General features: G+C 42.2%; 2 protein-coding genes across 17 annotated transcripts in view; one reads left to right on the top strand and one right to left on the bottom strand.

Moving 5' to 3' along the window:
• The window catches only part of HCFC2 (host cell factor C2), a 38,233-nt gene extending 31,639 nt beyond the window's left edge, over window positions 1-6,594 (bottom strand). For 3 of the 4 annotated variants that reach the window (XR_013522063.1, XR_013522064.1, XM_002752924.7), the window contains exons 1-3: window positions 6,411-6,594; window positions 4,833-4,981; window positions 2,605-2,765 (exon numbers count right to left, since the gene is read on the bottom strand). Coding sequence is in view for 2 of the 4 variants with exons in the window: in XM_002752924.7 (XP_002752970.1) it covers window positions 2,605-2,765; window positions 4,833-4,981; window positions 6,411-6,573 (473 nt within the window). In the remaining 2 variants the exon portion in view is untranslated. Of the gene's footprint in view, window positions 1-2,604; window positions 2,766-4,832; window positions 4,982-5,914 lie in introns of all 4 variants that reach the window. The other variant, XM_035257432.3, reaches the window with a different exon arrangement.
• A 72-nt stretch (window positions 6,595-6,666) lies between these two features.
• The window catches only part of GLT8D2 (glycosyltransferase 8 domain containing 2), a 73,325-nt gene continuing 55,865 nt past the window's right edge, over window positions 6,667-24,126 (top strand). For 2 of the 13 annotated variants that reach the window (XR_008473951.2, XM_035257438.3), the window contains exons 1-2: window positions 6,667-7,227; window positions 17,734-18,129. The gene's annotated coding sequence lies outside the window, so the exon portion shown is untranslated. Of the gene's footprint in view, window positions 7,258-8,086; window positions 8,155-17,733; window positions 18,130-24,126 lie in introns of those variants that run through there. The other 11 variants (XR_013522066.1, XM_035257442.3, XR_013522065.1 and 8 more) reach the window with 9 other exon arrangements.

Raw genomic sequence — 24,126 nt, 5'->3', positions numbered from 1 at the left:
CTACTGGCTCTCTTAAGTAGAGTAACTCGAGAAGCCTGCCCATTGTAAACAATAACCTAACAAAAGCTAATATAATGTGTAACATGAAAAAGGTTTCAAAAGATGTACATCAAATTGAATTATGTGTATTTGCCTATGTTGGGGGATAGTGTTGAAAGAACACTGTGCACTTTCTAATTTCTTGAATTTTTACGTGTTAAATCTTAAAAGCCCGTTTCATGGAAAAAATTTTTTAAAACATGTGTTAAAAGTATCTGGATTACTGTGATGAGATAATTTCTTACCTTTTCTCAGTTTCCAAATTTTTCATGATATTTTAGTATTTTTGTTTTTAAAAAGTGTGGAAAAAAGTTAAAACACCACCATCAATCTAATGCAGGTAAAAAGACATTATAATGGTGATAACAACTACTGTACAATATGGTATGGCAACCTGAAAATTATACCAATGATCTTATGTCACTATCACAATGACACTGTAAAACAGGTATTTAATCACTCCCATTTCACAGTGAAGGAAACAGGCTTATTTGCTCTAAAGGACACACATGATAAGCCCTGAATCAGAAAACAGCCCTTTGGACTCTAAATCTCCAAAGCCTGAATGCTAGAATAACAATGTGATCAAAACACTATGTGAATATTATTTGGCCTTAAAAAGAAAAAAATATTGCAGCCATAAAAAAGAATGAGTTCATGGTCCTTTGCAGGGACATTGATGAAGCTGGAAACCATCATTCTTAGCAAGCTAACACAGAAACAGAAAACCAAATACCACATGTTCTCACTCATAGGTGGGAGTTGAACAATGAGCACATGGACACAGGGAAGGGAACATCACATACCAGGGCCATGTTAGGGATTGAGGGGTAAGGGGAGGGAGAGCATTAAGACAAATACCTAATGCATGCAGTACTTAAAACCTAGATGACAGGTTGACAGGTGCTGCAAACCATCATAGCACATGTATACCTATGTAACAAACCTGCACGTTCTGCACATGTATCCCAGAACTTAAAGTGAAATAAAAATTAAAAATTAAAAAAAGAAAAAGTCTAAAAAAAAAAGAAAAAAATATATACTACTCTTTGCCACAGCACGGATGGAACAGCAGAACATTATGCTAAGTGAAATAAGACAGACACAAAGAACAATATTGCATGATCTCATGTGAAATCTTGTTTGTTTGTTTCTAACAAAAAAGGTAAAACATATAGAAATAGAGAATAAGACAGTGGTTACCAGGGTCAGAGGAGGGAAGGAAATGGGGAAATGTAGGTCAAAAGATACAAAGTAGCAAATACGTAGGATAAACAAACGGAGAGATCTAATGTACAACAGGAGAATTACAGTTAATAATAATGTATTATATTCAGGATTTTTTTTTTTTGAGATGGTGGTCTAACTCTGTTACCCAGGCTGTAGTGTAGCGGCACAATCTCGGCTCACTGCAACCTACACCTCCCAGGCTCAAGAAATCCTCCCATCTCAGCCTTCCGAGTAGCTGTGACTACAGGTGCATGCCACCATGCCCAGCTAATTTTTTTGTATTTTTGGTAGAGATGGGGTTTTGCCATGTTGCCCAGGCTGGTCTAAAACTTCTGGGCTCAAGCGATCCACCGACCTCAGCCTCCCAAAATGCTGGATTGACTATAGCTGCTCATGCCACAGGCCAAAATAAAAAAGAAAAAAGAAAAAGGGTATCTATATGAAATGATGGATATATTACCACTATAGTAACCATTTTACTATATGTGTGTGTGTGTATACATATATATATATATATATATAGAATGTATATATATATATAATGCCATCATGTTGTATACCTTAAATTTACACAAATAAAATTTATTTAAAAAAAATAACTACATGGAACAGGACAATTCCCCAAAGGAAAGAATTCTTTGCAGACAAAGCCAACATTAGCTATAATAGGGGTCAAGAAAGTAGAGCGCCATTATTTACAGCCTGTGTCAGCAAACTACACCCTTTGGACCAAACCTGCCTATGAGCTGTTTTGTAAAGGCTTATTGGACACAAACAAACAAACAAACAAACAAAAACTATGTGAAAAGAGGTAGCAAATTAATTTTGCTTGGGAAAAAGGAGGAGAGAATTGATTGTATAAGTATTTTCTAGTGTGAACCACTCCAAAAGCTTCTTGTATAAAACATGGAAACGATAGCTTTCGTTTCATAGTCAGAGTTTTGTCACTAAATTCCCAGAGCAATCTAATTTTAAAATAACCATCTGTTATTTTTTGTTATCATTGATAAGGTAGCTAAAATGCATATGGCTCAATATATACAAATATACTGATATAAGCAGTTACATTAATATTAATCTAATTAAGATGATTTCTCATTAGAAAAGACAGCTTTTTCTTTTTTAACTCTAGTGCTTTCTGAAGAAAAGATACAGTTTTGAAAACAAATATGCTACAGGGACTAAGGAAAACACAAACACACACAAATTTGTCTACTGTTAGGTTGAAATGCAAAAAGCTAAGCATCATCCCTTTTAAAAATTAAAGATAGAAAAAATAAAAAGTTCCTACTCTAAATCATAAAATAAGCATTTGGTCTGAAAGAGTCAGCATACCTGGGAACATTATTGTTTGAATCTTCACTTTCATTTGCCAGGCCACCAAACAAATAGCATTTGTTACCATATAAAGAGAAGCTATGTCCAAGCCGAGGACAAGGAGGTAAACCAGAAGAAGGGGGATGGGGTTTCACCTTTTTCCATAACCAACGACTTGCCTTAAAAAAAAACAAAGCACAAATACACTCAGACAAATCAGGAAAACACTCCTATATTGTCAGTAGCACAACACTGTATCAATACATTTTAATTCAAATCCCATCAGAAGGCTCTAATAAACTACTTTTGGAACAAATGCCGAATAAGCAGCTAACTTCTGGAATTAAAATATATGTTCCAATAGACATTCAAGTTCCTCTTCCTTTATTCACAGATTTCCACAATGGCAAACTAAGCATATAATAATAAACACTAACAGTTCTAAAGTATTTTCCAAATGAAAAATAAAGTATTATACATAGCTTCAGGATTAAATATAATTTATATATTCTTACTTTCTAAAGTTACATAATCCATGAATGGTGAATATTTTAACCTTTAAATAAATATTAAGCTCATTTAACAAATCAAATTCCAAAACTTATTCTCTAGCCAAGGATGTTTTCTTTAGCTGAAATTATTTTTGCAATGAGTTGTTTGTAAATAGGTATAACCCACTCTCGTCTGCCAATTAGATCAGGAAGAAAAGTCAACAAAGGCTATCAATCTGGTTTAATGAAAGAATCAAATTTAGAAAGGTTATGGGAAACTGTTACTACGCTTTTGTGTATTGTCAAGGTAGAGGGGATAGTAATTATTAGTATGAGGATAACAATTTTGTAAACACTAAAGCTGTGGTTTTCAAAGTATAGCCTAGGGGCTGGGAGTGGTGAATTTCCAAATGTGGAAAGTTTTATTCAAAATTGTGACTCTGTCAGTTAATGCTGATGCCAACTATGCCTCTGTGAGTCCTGCAGTACTTAAGAACTTGCAGCAAGGCATAGTAGCTCAACATCTGTAATCTCAGCACTTTGGGAGGCCCAGGCAGGCAGATCACCTGAGGTCGGGAGTTCAAGATCAGCCTGGTCAAGATGGTGAAAACCTGTCTCTACTAAAAAAACAAAAATTAGCTGGGCAAGGTGGCAAGTGCCTGTAGTCATGGCTACTCGGGAGGCTGAGGCAGGATAATCACCTGAACCTGAGAGGCGGAGGATGCAGTGAGCCAAGATTGCTCAGCTGCAGTCCAGCCTTGGTGACAGAGCAAGACTCCATCTCAAAACAAAATTAAAAAAACAGAGCAAGACTCCCACTCAAAACAAAACAAAAAAAGTATACCCTAGAAACCAGGAGCATCAGCAGCTGGAAACTTGGTAGAAATGCAAATGCTCACCGCCCACTGCTGACTCAGAAGCTCTTGGGGTAGAAGCCAGCAATCTGTATTTTCACAGGTCTTCCAGGTGCTTCTGTTGCAGGCTAAAGTTTCTATTGCACTAAGATACAAAAACCTAAGTATATAACATGTACAGCTGGTGCTAAGTAGCAGAAATCTTGATGTTACAAATGTTACACTGGGTATGGGGAAAAGACTTGCCAAGAAATTTTGGCTTTTAAGTGAAGTGGAAACATTTTCTACAAAGCTATAAAATGTGAAGCTTACATTATTTGAACAATATTAAAATGTGTTAAACAATGTTAATAATTTGAAATCTTTTTCCTTTTCTTTTTTTTTTAAGCTAAAGCTACGCTCTTGTTGCCCAGGCTAGAGTACAATGGCACAATCTCAGCTCACTGCAACCTCCACCTCCCGGGTTCAAGTGATTCTCCTGCCTCAGCCTCCTGAATAGCTGGAATTATAGACATGTGCCACCCGCTAATATGTTTGTTTTGAGACAGAGTCTTGCTCTTTTCGCCAGGCTGAAGTGCAGTGGCATGATCTCTGCTCACTGCAACCTCCGTCTCCCAGATTCAAGTGATTCCCCTGCCTCAGCCTCCTGAGTAGCTGGGACTACAGGCACACACTACCACACCCAGCTAATTTTTTGTATTTTAGTAGAGACGGGGTTTCTCCATGTTGGTCAGGCTGGTCTCAAACTCCTGATCTCAGATGATCCGTCCACCTCAGCCTCCCACAGTGGTGGGATTATAGATGTGAGCCACTGCACCTGGACAATTTTTCAGTCTTTGGAAAAATTATGAGCAATATCATTATTAGAGCCTCAGAATAAAATAATATCAAATACACTTACTTGTAACTCATATAACTCATTGCTGTATCTTCCGTATTCAACCATTCCCCCAAATACTAATATTCTGGTACCATCACAGACAAATCCATGGGCAGCACAGCCTGGAGGGATATCTCCTCTAACAGCTGGGAGAAACCACTGATTCGTAGCTAGTTGCCAAAATAAAATCAAAACCGATTATAACAAACAACGGTTATCACATACTATCAGAAAGTACTTTATATATCATCAACATCAGTGGGTCTCAATTAGGGATGATTCTGCCCCCAGAAGACATTTGGTAATGTCTAGCGACATTTTTAGTTGTCATAACTGGAGGGGACTGTTACTGGCATGTAGTAAGTAGAGCAGGGATGCTGTCAAACATCTTACAATGTACAGGGCAATACAGGGCAGCTTCCCCTGACCTTGACAAAGAGTTACCTGGCCCAAAAGGTCAATAATGCTGCTGCTGAAAAAAACCCTGATCTACAAAACCCCTGCTGGATGAGTATAAAAATCTCCATTTTACAACTGAAAATTGTGAGGCTTAAAAAGGTTTAGTAACTTTAGCACTGATACTGGGCAACTGGCAGAGATTCAAATCAAGTCTAATTTGTTCCAAAGCCAGGGTTTTCACACTAAGACCAAACTGTCAATAACTTTTTAACTTTATATGCTGTGGCGCTGGGAGGAGGAAAGGGTGGAAAAAAATTTTTCTCCGATTCCACTATTTTGTTAACCTTCAAATGATCACTGTGATTAAGTTGTTTGGTCAAAGAAAAGTTACCGGTCATGAAGTAGACCCCAAATTCCAGAACTGTCTTTACACCAAAAAGATTTCCCGTGACAGCCTGAGCATTTACCGGGGTGGGGCGGGGGGTATAAAATTTCAGTATCCTTTCTATTTCACAGAGGTCCTCAAAGAGAGGGGCTTCCTGCCCAGGGACACCTGTGATCTGCAGTGGTGCTCAAATTATGACAGTCCTCTTTCCGAGAGCCGGTCCAGAAAGGTGCCCACACCCACTATGCAGACACAAGGCCGCTTCACCACGTCCCCGCCGGTTTAGAGCGCGACCCGTAGAGGGGATCTTGACCGTTACCTGCCAAACACCTGGCTGTATTTGAGGCGAGAGTGCCAGAAGGCCTCTCGTTTTCCCTCCTCATCCACTAGATGGTCTTCCTTCTAAGGAAGGAAGGCAGGCAAAGATAGAAAAGGCCCGAAGGAACTTTGGTTTGGAGTGGTTTTGTTTTTTGACAGGGGCGAGATTTCGGGGAATGGTCCAGGCGGTTGGACACGGTCTTCTGTCGCCTGCGTCCGCCAGTCGGGCTGAGACGGGGAAGTCCAGGACCGCCTGCCTTTAGACCGGTGTGCCCCGCTTGGGGTCCGTTGCGCCCCGCGGGCCCCGGAAATCCAGCGCTGCTGTCCGGGACGGAGCTGCGGGATCGGAGACGCCCGGCCGAGCCGTGCTCCCCGCCGCCCGCCCGTGGAAGCAGTGACCGGACAGTGACAGCTGTCAGGGCCGCGGCCGCCGCCTCGCTTCCCCTCCCCCTCCGCGGCTGCCGCAGGCGGGGCCGACCAGCCGCCGCCGCGCCTACCCGTGTTGTAGACGTGCAGCTCATCCGCGATGCCCTCATTTCCCCCTCCAAAGATGATCATCAGCTCCCGGATGGCCACCGCTCGGTGTCCGTGCCGGGCGCGGGGGACCGGCCCCGTGAAGGAAGAAACCCGCCTCCAGTTAAGGAGGCTGGGAGCCGCCATCTTCCCAACCCCCGCCCCTCTGCCCACAATGCACCGCGCCCGCCTAAACCCGCTGCTCCCTGGGGAGGTTGGGGATCCGCCTCCAGCTGTGCTGGGGTCACGTGACCGCGGGCTCCGGCTGCCAGGCTGGAGGCCCGCGGGGAGGGTAAAGACGTTGGGGAAGGGGAGTCCGGAGAGAGGAGCCCCGCCCCTACCCCGGGCGACGTGGCCAGCGGCCACCCGTGGCAACACACCTTAGGGTGGAAGGACGCTTCCCACTGACCACGTCTCCGGTCCCCACCCAGAGCCTCCCGTTCGGTATTTTGAGGAGAAGCCACAGCATCTTCCTTTACGTCCACTTTAATTGAGCATCTAGGATGTGTGGGCGAGGCAGTCTCACAAGCAACGTGAGAGAAGCTCGGGTAGAGGTGCGAAGAGCTGGGAGCGCAGGGCAGGACCTCGCAGAAGAGGGTGCGGGCAGGAGCCTGTCTCGCAAGCCCGGGCCACTGGCACCGCTCCCGACCGTGACTGGGACCCGGGCAGGGAAGATCGCTGCAAAGCCTGCCAGGGCGAACCGAGGGCAGCTTTGCGGAGAGCCATGCCAGGAAGCTTGGAAACCGTGAGCCACGAGAGCTGTTTTTGGTTTGTTTGCCTTAAACAGAGGAGTGATGATTTGTAGGTTTCTGTTTCATTGCTAGCTAACAAGTGAGGTGGCTACTGTTACCTCCCTTTCATGAATGGGGAAATGAGGCATAGGGAGGTAAAGTAATTTTCTGATGGACACAAAGGAAAGGGGTTGAAGAAAAAGATTGGGGCCAGGATTCAAACACAGGGCTTCTGATTCCAGAACCCCCAAGCCTTTATACCACATACCATACTGCCCTGATAGAAGTCATATCCAACCATTATACCACACTGCCTCTGAGAGTAGTCATATGCAACTCTTTATTTTTATTTATTTTAGGCTCTGTCACAGGAATACAGTGGCACGATCATAGCTCACTGCAAGCTCGAGCTCCTGGGCTCAAGTGATCCTCCTGCCTTGACCTCCCAAAGTGCTGGGACTACAGGCATAAGCCACCGCACCCAGCCAATGCAATGCTTAATAAGAGCTGCCCTGTGATTTGATCCTACACATAATCACACAAGTCCATTAGGAATAACATTGTACTGCATATAGGATTTATGCCAAATGAGTAAATTTTAGCTGCTCTTGCCCCAGAAACAAAAAAATGGGTTGGTGGTAACTATGTGAGATGATAGATATGTTAATGTGCTTTACTATAGTAACCTTGTGACTGTCTATATAAGTTGTCCCCAACCTTTTTGGTACTAGGGTCCGGTTTCCTGGAAGGCAATTTTTCCACGGACTTGGCAGGGGGGTGGAGGGTATGGTTTCGGGATGAAACTGTTTCACTTCAGATCAGCAGGCATCAGATTCTCATACGGAGTACACAATTTAGATTCCTCCTATGGGCAGTTCACTGTAGGGTTCGAGCTTCTATGAGAATCTAATACGCTGCTGATCTGACAGGAGGCGGAGCTCAGGAGGTCTTGCGCGCTAGCCGGTGACTCATCTGCTGTGCTGCAAGTTTCGAACAGGTGATTGGGGACCCCTAGTCTATATATCATAACATCAGGTTGCATACCTTGAATATGCACAATACAAGTTATTTTTTTAATTAATTAAAAAAGGACTGGGCATGGTGACTCACACCTGTAATCCCAGTACTTTGGGAGGTCAAGACAGGGGGATCCACTGATCCCAGGAGTTCCAGACCAACCTGGTCAAGATGGTAAGATCCCATCTCTATTTTTATTAAAGAAAGGTAAATAAATAGAGACAAATAAATCTCCACTGGAGATTTTTTCTCCAGCGGAAGAAAAAATTGAAAGCAATTTAAATCCCTAACTCAGATTCTCAAGAGGTACTGAAAGGAGAACATATATACTGTATAGCAAATTTTCTAAAACCCCTTTTTCTTCATCTTTTACCATTTTTAATTTATCTTTTCACCCAACTCCCTTAAATCTCAACATGTCTCTCCACCTTCTCATCCGTATAAACTTCTTTTTGAAAGATAACTCTCTACCTTTTAAAAAGGAATTCTCAGGCGAGGCATGGTGGCTCATGCTTGTAATCCCAGCACTTTAGGATGCAGAGGAGGGTGGATCACCTGAGGTCAGGAGTTCGAGACCAGCCTGGCCAACATAGTAAAACCCTGTCTCTACTAAAAGTACCAAAATTAGCTGGGCATGGTGGCACATGCCTGTAATCCCAGCTACTTGAGAGGCTGAGGTAGGAGAATCACTTGAACCTGGGAGGCAGAGGTTGCAGTGAGCTGAGATCATGCCATTGCATTACAGCCTGGGCAACAAGAGCTGTAGGAGAGGGATCCTTCCATGCCTCTTTCTAGCTTCTGGTGGCCCCTGTCAATCCATGGCAGCCCTTGGCTTGTCAATGAGTCAAGCTTCAGTCTCTGGCTCCATCATCATGTGGTATCCTCTCTGTATGTCTGTCTCTTCTTCTTCTATTTTTTTTTTTTATTTTTGAGACTGTGTCTAGCTGTGTCACCCAGGCTGGAGTGCGATGCACAATCTCAGCTCGCTGCAGCCTCCGCCTCCCTAGCTTAAGCAATTCTCCCACCTCAACTTCTGGAGTAGCTTGGATTGCAAGTATGCACAACCATGCCTGGCTAATTTTTACATTTTTTCTAGAGATGAGGTTTCACGATGTTTCCCAGGCTAGTCTCAAGCAATCCTCCTGCCTCAGCCTCCCAAAGTGCTGGGATTACAGGCATGAGCCACTGTACCCAGCCTCTTCTCTTCTTGTAAATTCACTAGTTATATTGGATTAGGGCCCATCCTGATTTGATTATATCTGCAAATAGCCCATATCCAAATAAGGTCATATTCACAAGTACAGTGGGTTAAGACTTCAGCATATCTTTTGGGGGAGATACAATTCAATCTATGACAAAGTACATAATCCAATGGGAAAGATATTTTAGTAGAGCAGTTTGGAGTAATCTCTCCTTGAGTGAGGCATCTAAAAATAGGTCCCGATTTCACAATAAAATACCTTCAATCTTTGAAACTATCAGAATAGAAACAACAACCTAGGAGAGTTTAGAGAAGAGGGATTGGAAAATAGCACCCTGAAGAAGCCAGCATTGGTGGAGTAAAGACAGGAGGAGGCACTCATGAAGGAAATAGAGAATAGGGAGCCAGAGATGTTAAAAGGGAACTGGATGAGGGTGATGTCAAAGAAGCCACAGGCGAAGAGAGTTTCATAGAGGCGGAAGTGGCAATCAAAGCCAAAAGCCATAGAGAGGTCAGGAAGAAGAGGTAACCGTTGGATTTGCAATTTAGGAGGTTAGTCGTGGCCTAGAATGAAAATGTTTTCAATGGAGTGGGAGGGAAATAAGCCAGAGAGAATTGAAGAATGAACAAGTTAGAAAGTGAGGATAACATGTATAGTCTACCCTTTACAGAGACTTGGCCATGTAAAGAAAGAACAATGGCTGCAGAGGAGAGATAGGTACTGTGTAAATTGTTATTATTTTAGATGGTGAGACTTGAGCATTACTGTGGGCCCAGAAGAAGGATCCAGTTGGAAACAAAAAGGTTGGAATAGCATAACCAGCAATCATTTCCAACCTTCTTCTCCTTGCCTGCCTCTCATTATTGAGGCTGTGAAGGAAAAACAAACAAACAAAAACCAACAGATAAGCACTTTCCCAGACTACTGTACCCACTCTCCTTCGAGATGACCCCCCAGTGTCTGCTCTCCTCTTCTTTTCAGTAACAAAATCTGGACTATTAGTTGGACACATGACCATTCTAAATAAAAACTCATTCTCCAAACTTCTCTCAATTAGTTGTGGCCTAAGGCTAAATGTTGACCTATGGGTTATAAGCAAAAGTAATGTGTATAATTCCAGAATGTGTTCTGGAGGAGGGAACCTTCCTTTCCCTTAGTCTTTTCTGCTGGGTGGAATGTAGATGTAATGGCTAGAGCTAGAGCAGCCATCTTGGACCATGAGCTGGAAGGAGCCTAATTTCCTGAGAACTTAGTGAAGTAGTGCAGGTCTACTAGAAATTACATCCCATAGGGCAAGTAGGTCTGTTCAGAAAGAGCTGGGGTTTGGTGGGTCAAGGTCCTGGAGGATCAAGAAAAGATGGACCCTGAAGTACATGTATATTTATGTGTATACCAGGGTTAAAAATATATATATTAATTCTCTCTTATAGATTATATAAATATTATATATTCTTTACATATACAGGAATTCCTCTTTAGCCATGGTTTCAGTTACCCATAGTCAATGCAGTCTGAGAATATTAAATGGAAAATTCCAGAAATAAGCAATTTGTAAGTTTTAAATTGTGTACCATCCTGAGTCACATGATGAAGTCTTTCACTATCCTGCTCTTACCTGCCTGGGATGCAAATCATCCCTTTGTTCAGTGTTTCTATACTGTATGTGCCACCTGCCCATTAGTCACTTAGTAGCTGTCTTAGAGGTATATAGGATTTGGTATTATCCTTGGTTTTGGGCATCTCTGGGGCTCTTGGAATATATCCCCCTGGGGTAAGGGAGCATCTGTTATATTATAGAAAGCTCTATTGGATAGTGCTCCTCTAGACTTTTTAGGCATATGTTAGAGAAGGTACTTTCATCTCTCACTACTTCCTCTCCTGTCTGCCCACTCTTCCATATCAAACACCCACCAGAGTCATATACCTGGACTGTTTCATGTAGGGGTTAAAATCATGGGCTTTAAGACCCAATAGGTTGTAGCTACTTAACTAATTGTGTGGCCTTGGTCAAATTATTTATATCCTCTTTGAACCTCAGATTCTTTGTCTATAAAATGAGCATCATAACAGCATCTGCTTCTTAGGGTTAGTCAAAGGATTAAATGAGATAATATGGTTCCAAAGTGGCTGCATGGAAGCAAGCTGGCTTCACTCTCCCATAATGGAAAACCAAAAACTAACATTCAGCACTGAAATTATCACCAGGAATATCCCAGAACTCAAATATGAGAATGAGACAATTCCTAGGGCCACAGAGGTGTTTAAAAAACTCAGCAGATGGTAAGAAAATCAGACTTCCATATCTATAAGCCCCTCCCCACAATCCTCCAGGCACCAAGTGCATGAAAATTTCCCCCAACTCAGTCTGTACACTTTACAAAGCAAGATCAAGGTGGACAACTAGCTTCTCCACAATCTTGGGTTCCCTGGCAGAAGACTTGTTCCTGTCTCAACCACTAGACACATCAGCAGTCCCTAAAGGAGAAACATCCCTGAGAACAGCCAGAGACAAAGGGGAGAGGTGGGACTACCATCCCAGCCCTGGAAACTCTGCTGTGTAATTTGACAAAAAGAGATGGAGATGCCAAATCAGAGTGGCTGTTCAGTAGCACCACACTGTAGGAGGTTGGGTCCATGGGTTACCTGGACACTGAATCCCTAGCCAGCCTTCCCATACTACTGGGATAACCCCCATAAAGGACCAGGGGCACTGATTATTAGAATGGAGGCAAACCTGGATTTCATCACCATCTAGTGCTCAAAATGGGGCAGCGACCTAGCAAGGAGGAAAAGAAAGAAAGAAATCAATAGGTCAATGAAATAATACATGTAAAGTACAGCCAGTCTTCACTTTGCATGATAGCACTGTTCTGTAAAAATGACTGTGCAAGCCAACACCCTTCAAAGTGATCTTAATTATCATGGGAAAAATTACCATTGTTTTGTGATCTTTAAATTCTTTTTTGTCAAAATATTAAGAACTCTTACTGTTGGTTATAAATATATAGAGAAATGAAAAAATTAGTAAACCTAATATTTCTTTATTATGTCATAATTTAAAACAGAAATGTTGGGAATAAAGTGTTTTATTTCTTTGCATAAAACTTATGACTAGTAGTTTAAACCATGCTTACCACCTTCTTCTTGTCATATAGCTTACTATACGGAGTGAGCATTTTTCTATGCTGTGGCAAATTGTCATACTTCTTTCTAAAGTTTTTAAAAAATTTTTTTGAGACAGGGTCTCTGTCGTCTGGGCTGGAGTATAGTGGCATGATCACAGATTACCACAACCTTGACCTCCCAGGCTCAAGTGATCCTTCAGTAGTTGGGACCATAGGTACGTCACCTGGCTACCTCAGCCTCCTGAGTAGTTGGGACCATAGGTGCATACACCTGGCTAATTTTTTTAGTTTTTGTAGGGTCTCCCTATGTTGCTCAGGCTGGTCTTGAACTCCTGAGCTCAAGCAGTCCTCCTGCCTCAGCTCCAAAAGTGCTGGGATTACAGGTGTGAGCCACCATGCCCAGCCTCCTTTCTAAGTTTTCCTTTGTGCTTTCAATGTTGTGAGATATACTTGAGAGTTTCTTTAATGTGAATTTTTTGCTCATTTCACCTTCTGGAACATCTTCATCCTTTTCCTTACTACTTCCTTTTTTATTTGTATTCATAAGTTTACCTTTGCTAAGTCTCTCTGGATGCTCATCTGGAGTTGAACAGTGGCAATGTCAACATTCCCATTGCCACCCATTTCTTCTGTAACTCCACTGATCTTTAATTTGAACTTCACTCCTACAATTATCACTTTTTGTTCTTTGCTTCATTTTATCTTTATTGGCAAATTCTATTGTTGATTTTTAAGAATGTCACATGGAGATAAGGAGGCAGCATACTTTGCTGTCTGTGCATAACTGAATAACTGATGTCCAGTGACCAGACACCAGCAGACTACAAATGAAATGATATGCTTGGTCACTGATCATGGTGTGCATCTATTATTTGCATAGTGATTTTGTGGACTGAAAACCTGGCAGCAAAGCTTGTATTTATGCAATTACACAGTTAATATACTGTGTATATTATTATTCAAAGCTTGTATTTATGCAATGACCACAGTTAATATACTGTGGTAACTGAAATTTAGACTGTGCTGTTGGGGGGACTTGTGTTATGTAACTAATTGGTGCTAATTGAAATCTGTGCTGTGCTGTTGCCATGCCAAGGCAAGGACTGTGCTATACTTATACATTGCCTGTCCTGTAGTTAGCATTTAATAAGTAATAGCTTGTTTTATTTCTATCATTATCATGATTTTATTGTATTTTTATAGTTTCTGTTCCTCCTTCTGAGCTGCATGTCAAAAAGTCAACCCTAGAGTGCTGGAGGTGGCAGACAGTCCTGTGTTTTCAGCCAAAAGTATAAATTGCAATGTCTTTAATCTCAATTGAGGACTCAGGCCAAGGGCCAAAGGCTTATTGCCAGAGGTCTGAGAAGAGGTTCTGGGGAGTGCTAGCAAGTGGGCAGAACTCAATAGCAGAGATCCTGGGCAGGGACTGTTGCTGAGGTGAGGGAAACAGATGGTGTCTGAGAGGTCTGTTTACAGATTGCAGGGCTCCAGCTATGGGTCTTGGCTGAAGCTATCACCAAAGCATAGAGAGGGCAGCTGGCAAGAGCAAGGCAGGGCTCCAGGCTAGATAGAACCTAACCTGCTTGCCAGAACAGGGAACTGGGCCAAGGAAGAAAATCAATTACAGCATACAAGAGAGAGGGAACTCAAGTGCAAGACTCAGGTGCTGGAGCAATTGCTGCAGCTCAGGGAGCAGCAGGGGAGAGCAAGAGCACTGAAGCTCAGGGCAACAAGAAGATGACCTGCACCTGAACCACACCAGGCAAATGAGACGGAATTGCTCCTGCTATGGTAATCCCTGCCCCATATGTGTGATCTTGGAGCCCAGCCATGGGGAGACAAATGTGGCAAACAGACTTGTCAGCCTGACCCAATGTAGTAATTCATCTACTACTATTGAAGATTTCTTCCTTTCCTACCAGGCAACCTTATCAGCTTTAATAGATTATATGTAAGGTCTTATCTAAAACTAATATACTCAGTCAAGACAGACCCAGTTATCAAGAAGAAATAAACATCTGACCTTCAACGAGTAAGAAATAAACATGGAATAATAATGACTCAGATACATGTTTTGTTGACAAATGATAACACAAATATAAAATGCGTGTGAAGTGCATACATATTGCTGGGGCTGCCCTCAGGCATGTAACTAAATCTAACCAAAGTTACTTGACCACATAAGGGTTTATTTTCCTCACATGGCAAGATTTTCCAAAAGTAGTTAGTTCAGGGCTGCTGTGGTGATTCTCTGTGCCATCTTTAGCATAAGCCAGGCTGCAGAATGACGCAGTGCCAGGGACCCTATTCACATCGTGCAAGGATATTTTCAATTTACTTCTATAGATCTACTCTCCACCCTTCAACCTGTTCAGTGTCCTGAGAGACCCACCTAAATAGATTATAGAACTTGAACTCCTTGCCCTCTGACTTCTAGTTGGACTTGGCCAATGGAAGGCCTGCTGCACCTGATGGCGCATAATTCTGGAAGGGCAGTGGGAAACCCTGTGAGCCAGGAGTGGTTATCTTATTTTCACTCATGTGTGTGCAGTGAGTACTTAGAGCGTAGTATGCTATGCTGCCCCTGAACCTTCTGACTTCCCAGAGGTGACCAATGTTTCAGCTAAAAAAGCTTAGCTAAATGTTTGAATACTGTTGTGCTTTAAAATAAGGCACAACTTTCTGAGCATGGTGATGCATGACTAAAGTCCCAGCTACTCAGGAGACTGAGGAGAAAGGCCCAGGAGTGTAAGTGCTCTAAAAAATAATCATAATTAATAAATAAATAAAATAAAGTACAAGACGCTAGGAGTAGAGAGAAGAGGAGTGGCATAATGTCAAGCCTCTCCAGGAGAATAGATGCACTTGCTGGCTTCTGTGAGGACTTCAGAATAAGGGTAGATAAGGGATCACAAATGCAGTAAATAATTCTGCACACGCAGCAATATGGTGCTGAAGGATGACCAGTGTGGATGCCACTTAACCCTACTGTTGCAGCCTCAGATCCTAGTATTTGAAACATGTCTCAAGAAGGAAACACTTAAGAAGTGCTGAATAAGAATTTCAACCCTGGCTTCATCAGTAACTTGCTTTGGGAACTTGGGCTTTAATTTGCTCAAAGCCTCAGTTTGCTCATCTGTAAATTGGGGCAAATAACATCTGCTCAACTTACCTGCCAGAAATGTGTATGACTAAAAAGAAATAGAAGATATGAAAATGCCTTGGCTATATTCAAAGTTCTGTATACATGGAGGATATTCAGGATCCTCCCATCTTCAAAGTTTATGTCTGAGAAACCCCTATTAAATTCTTTAGAATGGCTCAATATAGTAGCCACTAGCCGCATTGACTATTTAGTACTTAAATGTGACTAGTGCAACTGAGGAACTGAATTTTTAATTTTATTTAACTGTAACTAATTTTAATTGAAAAACTGATACTCTATTCAGTTACTAGAAAACTTTTAAGTACACTTCTAGCAATGTGGATTTGTAAATTGACTTTTTTTCCAGTGTTTTTTTCTAATTTTTAAAATTTTAATAGACATACAAATTTTGGGTGTGCATTCAACATTTAATATTAATACATTCATATAATTTGTAAAGATCAAATCAGTGTAATTGGGATCTTCATTACCTTAAATGAATCTACTTTTTAAATGGTACATTGTATAAAATCTAAATATATGTGAAGTGTTTCTGTTTAAATTTAGTGTGTGAACTGAGATGTGCTGCAAGTGTAAAATACACACCAAATTTCAAAGACTTAGTTAAAACAAACACTGGGAAGGGCAGGAGAACGGGAGCGATAGGGAGAGATTTGTTAAAGTTTATTAAAGTATAGCTAGATAGGAGGAATAGTGTTCTATGTGGTTGTAGTATGGCCATAGTTAAAAATAATACGTAGTTTCAAAGAGCTAGAAGAAAGATATTGAATGTTTCCAACATAAGCATCAATATTTGAGATGATAGATATGCTAATTGCAGTGTTCTGATCACTAAACATGATATATATTGAAACATCACTACGTACCCCACAAATATGTACAATTATTATATGAATATGTATCAATTAAAACAAATTAGATTTAAAAACAAAACAAAGAGAATATAAAACATCTTTTTAATAATGTTTTATAGTATGTGTTGAAAGAATAACATCTTGTATATAATTAGGCAAAGTGAAATATATCCTTAAGATACATTTTACCTCTTTGTGCTTTTTTCTTAATGTGACTACTAGAAAATTTAAAATTATAGCCAGGTGCAGTGGTGTGCACCTGTAGTCCCAGCTACTCAGGAGGTTCAGACGGGAGGATCACCTGAGCCTTGGAGCTCACAGCTGCAGTGAGCTGTGATCATGCCACTGCACTCCAACCTGAATGACGAAACAAGGCCCGGTCTTTTTATTTAAAAAAAAAAAGTAAAATTGGCCAGGCGTGGTGGTCGACACCTGCAATCCCAGCACTTTGGAAGGCTGAGGCAGGCAGATCACCTGAGGTCAGGAGTTCGAGACCAGCCTGGCCAACATGGTGAAACCCCATCTCTACTAAAAAAAATACAAAAATTAGTCGGGCGTGATGGCTGGTGCCTGTAATCCCAGCTACTTAGAAGGCTAACACAAGGAGAATTGCTTGAACTGGGGAGGCGGAGGTTGCAGTGAGCTGAGATTGCACTACTCTACTCCAGCCTGGGTAATAGAGTGAGACTCCATCTAAAAAAAAGTAAAATTACAGTGTGGCTTGCATTTTATTTCTGTTTGAGAGCACTACTTTAGAAAGACACAGCGAACAAGGAGATCCTTATATCCTTATAGGAATTAGGAATAGGGGCCTTTGCAGAAATAAATTCTGTGATCCCAGACAAAGTGCTGGTACCGTCTCCGGAGTTTGAGAACCCATGGCAGAAATATAGAACAGTGTGGATTGCTGTCGAGGTCAGCTCCCAGCTTCCTGCCTGATTCCTCTCTGATTCCTCTTTTGTTCAGGCACAAAAACACTCCATTTTGAAACTTTTGTCATTGTTGCCTTGGTAGAAGGAGACCACAGTTGTTACCTGGGTTTTGATTTGGGGATAACAGCATTTCAATGACTAGATTTCATGAAGATTCTCAAATCAGCATGAATTTTATTTTTCATTTGAGTTCTTTCAAAGTTTGCCTTAGACCCAACGTGTGGTAGAAAGTCACTCTGCAAGCATTTGCTCTTCTCTGGTTTTGTGTCTTTTCCTCCAGAACAGGGTTGTTTTGTTTTAATGTTTTGCACGTAGCCAGAGGAAGTCTGGCGCATCCGAGCTGGCCAGCTGAGCGCATCTGGAACTGGTTTCTGGGACCGCCCCTCTCTGCCAGCGCAACTCCTGGGTTCCCAGCGGCTTCGCGCAGAGGTGGAAGAAACCCAAGCCGCTCCAAAGTCAACGCAAGCAAAGGGGGGTGGGAGTCGGGGAGGAATATACTTTTGGAAACGTAATATTGGCCTTGGGGCTCTCCAGCCCTTTGGGACTTCCAATGGGATCTTAGAAGCAGCCGATGCAGCGTGAGGGCAGCAGCCCAAGGCCAGCCACGATTTGAATGCTCTGCCTTGCAGCTCTTCTGGATCGAGGAGCCCAAAGCCCTACCCTCACCATTCACCAGGTAAATAGAGAAATTTACAAGCAGCGTGCATTTGTTACCCTGGCCGGTCTGCTGCAGTTCTTTATTCTGCTCCAGACCCAAGAAAGTAAATCAGAGGTGTCAGCTTGCCCCACACGAACTTCGTTTTCAGAAACTTCCTAGTCGGCATTTGTAGCATTCCAGTGGAGCCCTTTTCGGCCATTTCCATGTGCAATATTTTTCACAGACTGGGCTGCTTTTCCAGACCTGGATTTCTCCTCCTTCTCCCCCCAAATACTGTAATTTACTATTTGTATCAAATTTTGAACATAGAAATCAGCAGTTAGGGCGTGGATGAATGCTAGCCATTAGTGAAGGTATGTTCTGAGCCACAATTAATTTAACTGAGCTGTGATTCATGTTTTCAGAATCGGTCTTAGGAAGCTGTTCTGAGGATCTCCATCCCCTCCGACAGAACTGACCATTGTGTAAATCTAAGTGAGACTTATTGTAAATACAGTAGTCATGGTGTTTGGGTTGAAATGCTTTTTAAATTTTCAAAAAAATCTTACATTTACTTTATGAGCAAGTGTCACACATTGGATAAGCCTGATATAGCCTAATATATAATTTATGAAATAAGAAGGATAGTTAAGATGAGAATTAAAAAAAAAAAGTGTGTGTGTGAGAGAGAGAGAGAAAGAAAGAAAGAAAGAAAGAAAGAAAACATGGTGTTATCTGAACATCTGGATGTGCTTTGGAAAAAAATCAGTCCTCTCATTGTTTGGCCCTGTGCAGCCAAATATCCAAAGTGATATTGGTTGGTTTTTGTCTTTTCCTTTTCTTCCAAATGTTCTGATGTTGCACTTCTGTGTAATATCCTTTTTATGTTACATAATGGCATTCCATTTCTGCCTTTAATGCACTTAGAAGTAGAGCTATGCAATGCAGTGGTAAGAACATGGACTCTGGGTCAGGCTTTCAGGACTGAATCTATGTGCTGCCTCTTATACACCTTCTAAGCTTGCCTCCGGGTGATTTGTTTAACTTGCATGCACCCTAGTTCCTCATCTGTAAAATGGAAATTAAATGACATGATGTCTATAAAGGACATAATATAGGATATGCAAAGTAGTGAGGCCCCAGGAATGGTTAGCTTCTCTGATGGTGCTGATGATGGCAGTGGTGATGACAAAAGTGACCATGTACCCTGTGTTTGGCAACACCTCTGCTCTTGACACATGGTTCCCTCTGACGGTTCAGTCCTCCAAGTTTTCCTCATGTCCTCAAATGCCATCTTTCCAGGGCTTTGCTTTGTTCCTTCAAACACCTCTCTTTCTCTTTTTCTCATTCTGTCTTTCAGTATTTCTTCTTTGTGCTTCCTCTTTCCTTGCTGAGAGAAAGTGAGGCTTCATTAAGCCACAGACCTCATAGTTTTCATTTCCAGTTCCTGAGAAACATGATTCTAAATCCTTTTTAATTTCAGTATTTTCCAAAAACTGTTCTGAAAAACATAGTCCCATGGGAAACTCTGTGAACTATTACACTCTTAGAGACCTCAGGGCATAATAGCATTTTAAAGATCTCTAGAAGTCCAGTAGTAGAGAAATCCTCTTAAGGTTGTTTAACACAATGATTTCCAAACAGTTGATCCCTCAACCACTTTACCGCATAACATAAATTAACGTTTCTAGGAGCACACTCTGAGATGTGCTATTCTGGCCACACTACTGTTTTCATTTTGGTTCTTCTTATGGACATCCTATTTCATACCTTCCCTGGAGCTTATCCAAGGGGATATTTTGTTTTTCCTTCCCAAGTTAAGGACATCAGATTATCATGTGTGTTGTACTGGTATATAGAAAATCTGGCCTAAAGTGGAGATCAGAGGTCAGCAAACTGACCTGCAACAGGCCTGATGATAAGCCATAGGGTTTCTGTGTCAACTATTCGACTCTGCTGTTATAGTATTAAAACAGCCATAGAGAAAACAAAAAATAAGCATGGCTATGTTCTAATAAAACTTCATTTACAAAAACTAGTGTCAGCCAGGATTTGACCCGAGGTCATCGTTTGCTGATCCCTGATTTAAAGGCCTTTAGTGAAAGGATTTCTCATGCCAGCCCAGGAGAAAGCAAGACAAATTCTTTATAAACTGAAGACTTTCTTGTCCTGCTCCCCTAGTGCTATGGTCTGAATGTTTGTGTCCCCCTCAAAATTAGTATGTCTAACCCCAAGGTGATGATATTAGGAAGTGGGGCCTTTTGGGAGGTGGTTAGGTCATGAGGCGCATCATCAATGGGAATAGTGCCCTTATAAAATAGGCCTAATGGCCGGTCACAGTGGCTCAAGCCTGTAATTCCAGCATTTTGGGAGGCTGAGGTGGGCGGATAACAGGGTCAAGAGATCGAGACCATCCTGGCCAACATGGTGAAATCCCATCTCTACTAAAAATACAAAAATTAGCTGGGCATTGTGGCATGTACCTGTAGTCCCAACTACTTGAGAGGCTGAGGTAGGAGTGAACTGAGATCATGCCATTGCACTCTAATCTGGTGACAGAGTAAGACTCTGTCTCAAAAAAAGAAAAAAAAATAGGCCTAAGAGAGCTGGTTTACCCCTCCCACCATGCAGGACACAGCTAGAACATGCTATCTGTAAACCAGAAAGTAGGCCCTTAGCAGTCACTGAATCTGCTAGCACCTTGATCTTGGGCTTCCCAGCTTCCAGAACTATAAGAAATAAAGTTTTGTTGTTTAGAAACCAGTCAGTTTGGGCAGGCATGATGGCTCATGGCTGTAATCACAGCACTTTGGGAGGCTAAGGTGGGAGGATCTCTTGAGGCCAGGAGCTCAAAACCAGACTAGCCAACATAGCAAGACTGTCTCTACAAAGAAATTTTGTAATTAGCTGGACTTGACGGTGGTGTGTGCCTGTAGTCCCAGCTACTTGGGAGAACGAGGTGAGAGGATTGCTTGAGCCCAGGAATTTGAGGCTGTCTGGATGATAGTAAGACCTTGTGGGCGGTGGGGGGGAGCCACCCAGTTAATGGTATTTTGTTGCAGCTGAGTGAATGGAGTAAGACACCTGTTCTATGTATCTTGGTGGATCTTGAGTAAACCTTTCATGTATAGCAAAAAGTTAAAAGGCAAGAGATACTTTGTTAGAGGCTAGACTCCTGGGTCCTGATTTTGTCCTTTCTCTTTGCTTCAGTGAACCCTTACTCTTGTCCTCTGTTAAATATGTTCTATGCATTTGAGAACTTCAAGGTGAAAGTCTTGCGAGTAAACTCACAGAGATATGTCAGTTGCTTGACATTGTGAGCAGCTTTAGCAATGGAAGTGGTTGGCTGTAGTAACTATCAAGGTGGTTAAGAATGAACTCTTGGGAGGCTGAGGCGGGCGAATCACGAGGTCAAGAGATAGAGACCATCCTGGCCAACATGGTGAAACCCCGTCTCTACTAAAAAAATACAAAAATTAGCTGGGCATGGTGGCTCATGCCTGTAGTTCCAGCTACTCTGGAGGCTGAGGCAGGAGAATTGCTTGAACCCGGGAGGCAGAGGTTGCAGTGAGCCAAGATCGTGCCACTGCACTCCAGCCTGGAGCCTGGTGACAGAGCAAGACTCTGTCTCAAAAAAAAAAAGAATGTGAACTCAGAGCCAGACTGCCTGCATGTGAATCTTAGCTCTGACACTCATTACTTGTGTGACCCTTGGCAGCTCTCTTAATTCTCTGAGCCTCAGTTTTCTCACCTGTGTATTGGAATAATACCCTTAAGGAGTTGTGATAATCAGTGAATTAATATTTATAAAAGTCTGAGAACAATGCCTGGCACATAGAATTGCTACATAAGTGTTAAAATAATACTAAGTAATACTTATGTAGCAATTTGCTTTGTAATATGCAGAACGATCCCATTTTACAGATAGGATTTTGTAAGTCACCCACAATTACATAGCTAATAAATGTGGCAGCACTAGGATTCACAGTCAGCTCTGTCTGAGGATAAAGCCCATATTTCCACTAACATACACAGCTCTCATATTTAAGTCATTCAACAGTACTTTTAGGAACCCCCCTTTTTATCTTCCCTTTTGATTCGCAGATCATTTCCTATTACTCCTACCTGTACTTATGGCAGACATGACTAATCAATCACAGCACTCTTTTTTCTTTCTTTCTTTTTGTTTTGTTTTTTTTTTTTACTGGCTTTAGATTTCTTTTCAATCTAGCAATCCCAATAGGCCATACCTGCTAATTAGAGCTACCATGTAAAATGAAACATAGAGGCTCTGATTTTTGGAGTATTTTTCTGAAGAGCCTTTCCCACTTTGCCTTTTGTTCCAAGGCAGAGCTAATCCCCTTAGCCACTGAGAGGTCTCAAAACATTCTTTCCAGGTTTGGCCACATGCCTAAACTCTTTGGCATTTGGTAAAACAGCTCCCCTTGCAAAGTCTTCAGGGACTTATTTTTAAACTTACAGGCCTCTTCTCATGCCCAGAACAACTCTCTGAGCTCTCCTTTTCTTCCTACTCACAGGTCCTAGAGCCTCAACCTTTCTTTCCTCCTCTCTTTGAAGATGCCACTGCCTGCTCTGTGGTGGCTCCCAGCTCCACCTCTCTGTCTGTCCTGAAGACAGGCTTGCAGGCAATTTCATGTTAAAGGTTTAGCTATTGATTACCACAGAGAAACCACACACGGAAGTCACTCAGGCTAGGAAAGCTCACAGAGGTGCAGGAGGCACAGTTCTGGGCCTCCTTTTTGCGATGGTAGCAGGTAGGCTGAGAAGACAACCAGAGCCCTCTGCTTTTATTCCTGGAATGGGACTGTGAACATTTCCCCTCCTTCTGGCTGACCCCTTTATTCCTGGGACTGAAGAGCAGAGCAATAAGAGCCTCTTCCCTTTTCTTTCTCTCTCCTGATTCTCATTGGTTCAACAAACATTTATTGAGTTCCTCCCTTGGGGCAGGATAGGCAGATGGAGGTGAGGAAGCCACAGTCCCTGTCCTTGATGGTCTGTCTGGTGGTTTAGTGGAGGAGACAGGCACACCACAGTATTAGACTACAGTATTAGACTACAGTCTGGTTAGGCTGGGTGTGGTGGCTCATGCTCCCAGTATTTGGGAGGACGAGGAAGCGGATCACTTGAGGTCAGGAGTTTGAGATCAGCCAGGCCAACATGGTGAAACTCCTGTCTCTACCAAAAATACAAAAAAATAGCCAGGCGTGGTGACCCATGCCTATAGTCCCAGCTACTTGGGAGGCTAAGGCACAAGAATTGCTTGAACCTGGGAGGTAGAAGTTGCCAGTGAGCCAAGACCATGCCACCGCACTCCAGCTCGGGTGACAGAGCAAGACTCCATTTCAGAAAAAACGAACAAACAAAAACTCTGGTGAGTGCAGGGATAGGAATGGAGACCACGGGAGCACCCAGGCAGGGCAATCAGATGAGGCCTCCTGGAGGAGGCAGAAGGAACTTAACCTTCTGTAGCAGTTTCCAGTGAAAGGCTTTAGTCAAGAAAGGAACACTCAGAGTTGAATTTTAATCATTCAATACAATTCTACATGACAACTGGCTTGTATTATTTAAAAAAAAATTAATATCATCAAAAAAAGGCAGTGGGCATGGAGTGGGGCTGATCAGGAGTAAAAAAAAAAAACTAAAAAATCTATAAAAGACAATATTTGAATAATGGAGTAAACTTGAATATGGACTGCTTACTGGATGTTATTGTGATTTTTCTTAGGTGTAATAGTGGCATTGAGGATATATAGGAGAACGTCGTTCTTTTAAAGATAGATATGCTAGGCCAGGCGCTGTGGCTCAATGCCTGTAATCCCAACACTTTGGGAACCCAAGGCAGGCGAATCACGAGGTCAGGAGATCGCAACCATCCTGACCAACATGGTGAAACCCCATCTCTACTAAAATACAAAAACTTAGCTGGGTGTGGCATGCACCAATAGTCCCAGCTACTTGGGAGGTTGAGGCAGGGGAATTGCTTGAACCCAGGAGGTGGAGGTTGCAGTGAGCCAA

Source organism: Callithrix jacchus, chromosome 9 (assembly GCF_049354715.1).
Source record: "Callithrix jacchus isolate 240 chromosome 9, calJac240_pri, whole genome shotgun sequence".
In the NCBI taxonomy this organism is placed as follows: Eukaryota; Metazoa; Chordata; class Mammalia; order Primates; family Cebidae; genus Callithrix; species Callithrix jacchus.
Note: the sequence above shows the minus strand (reverse complement) of the source record. Positions and strands in the feature narration are given on the sequence as shown.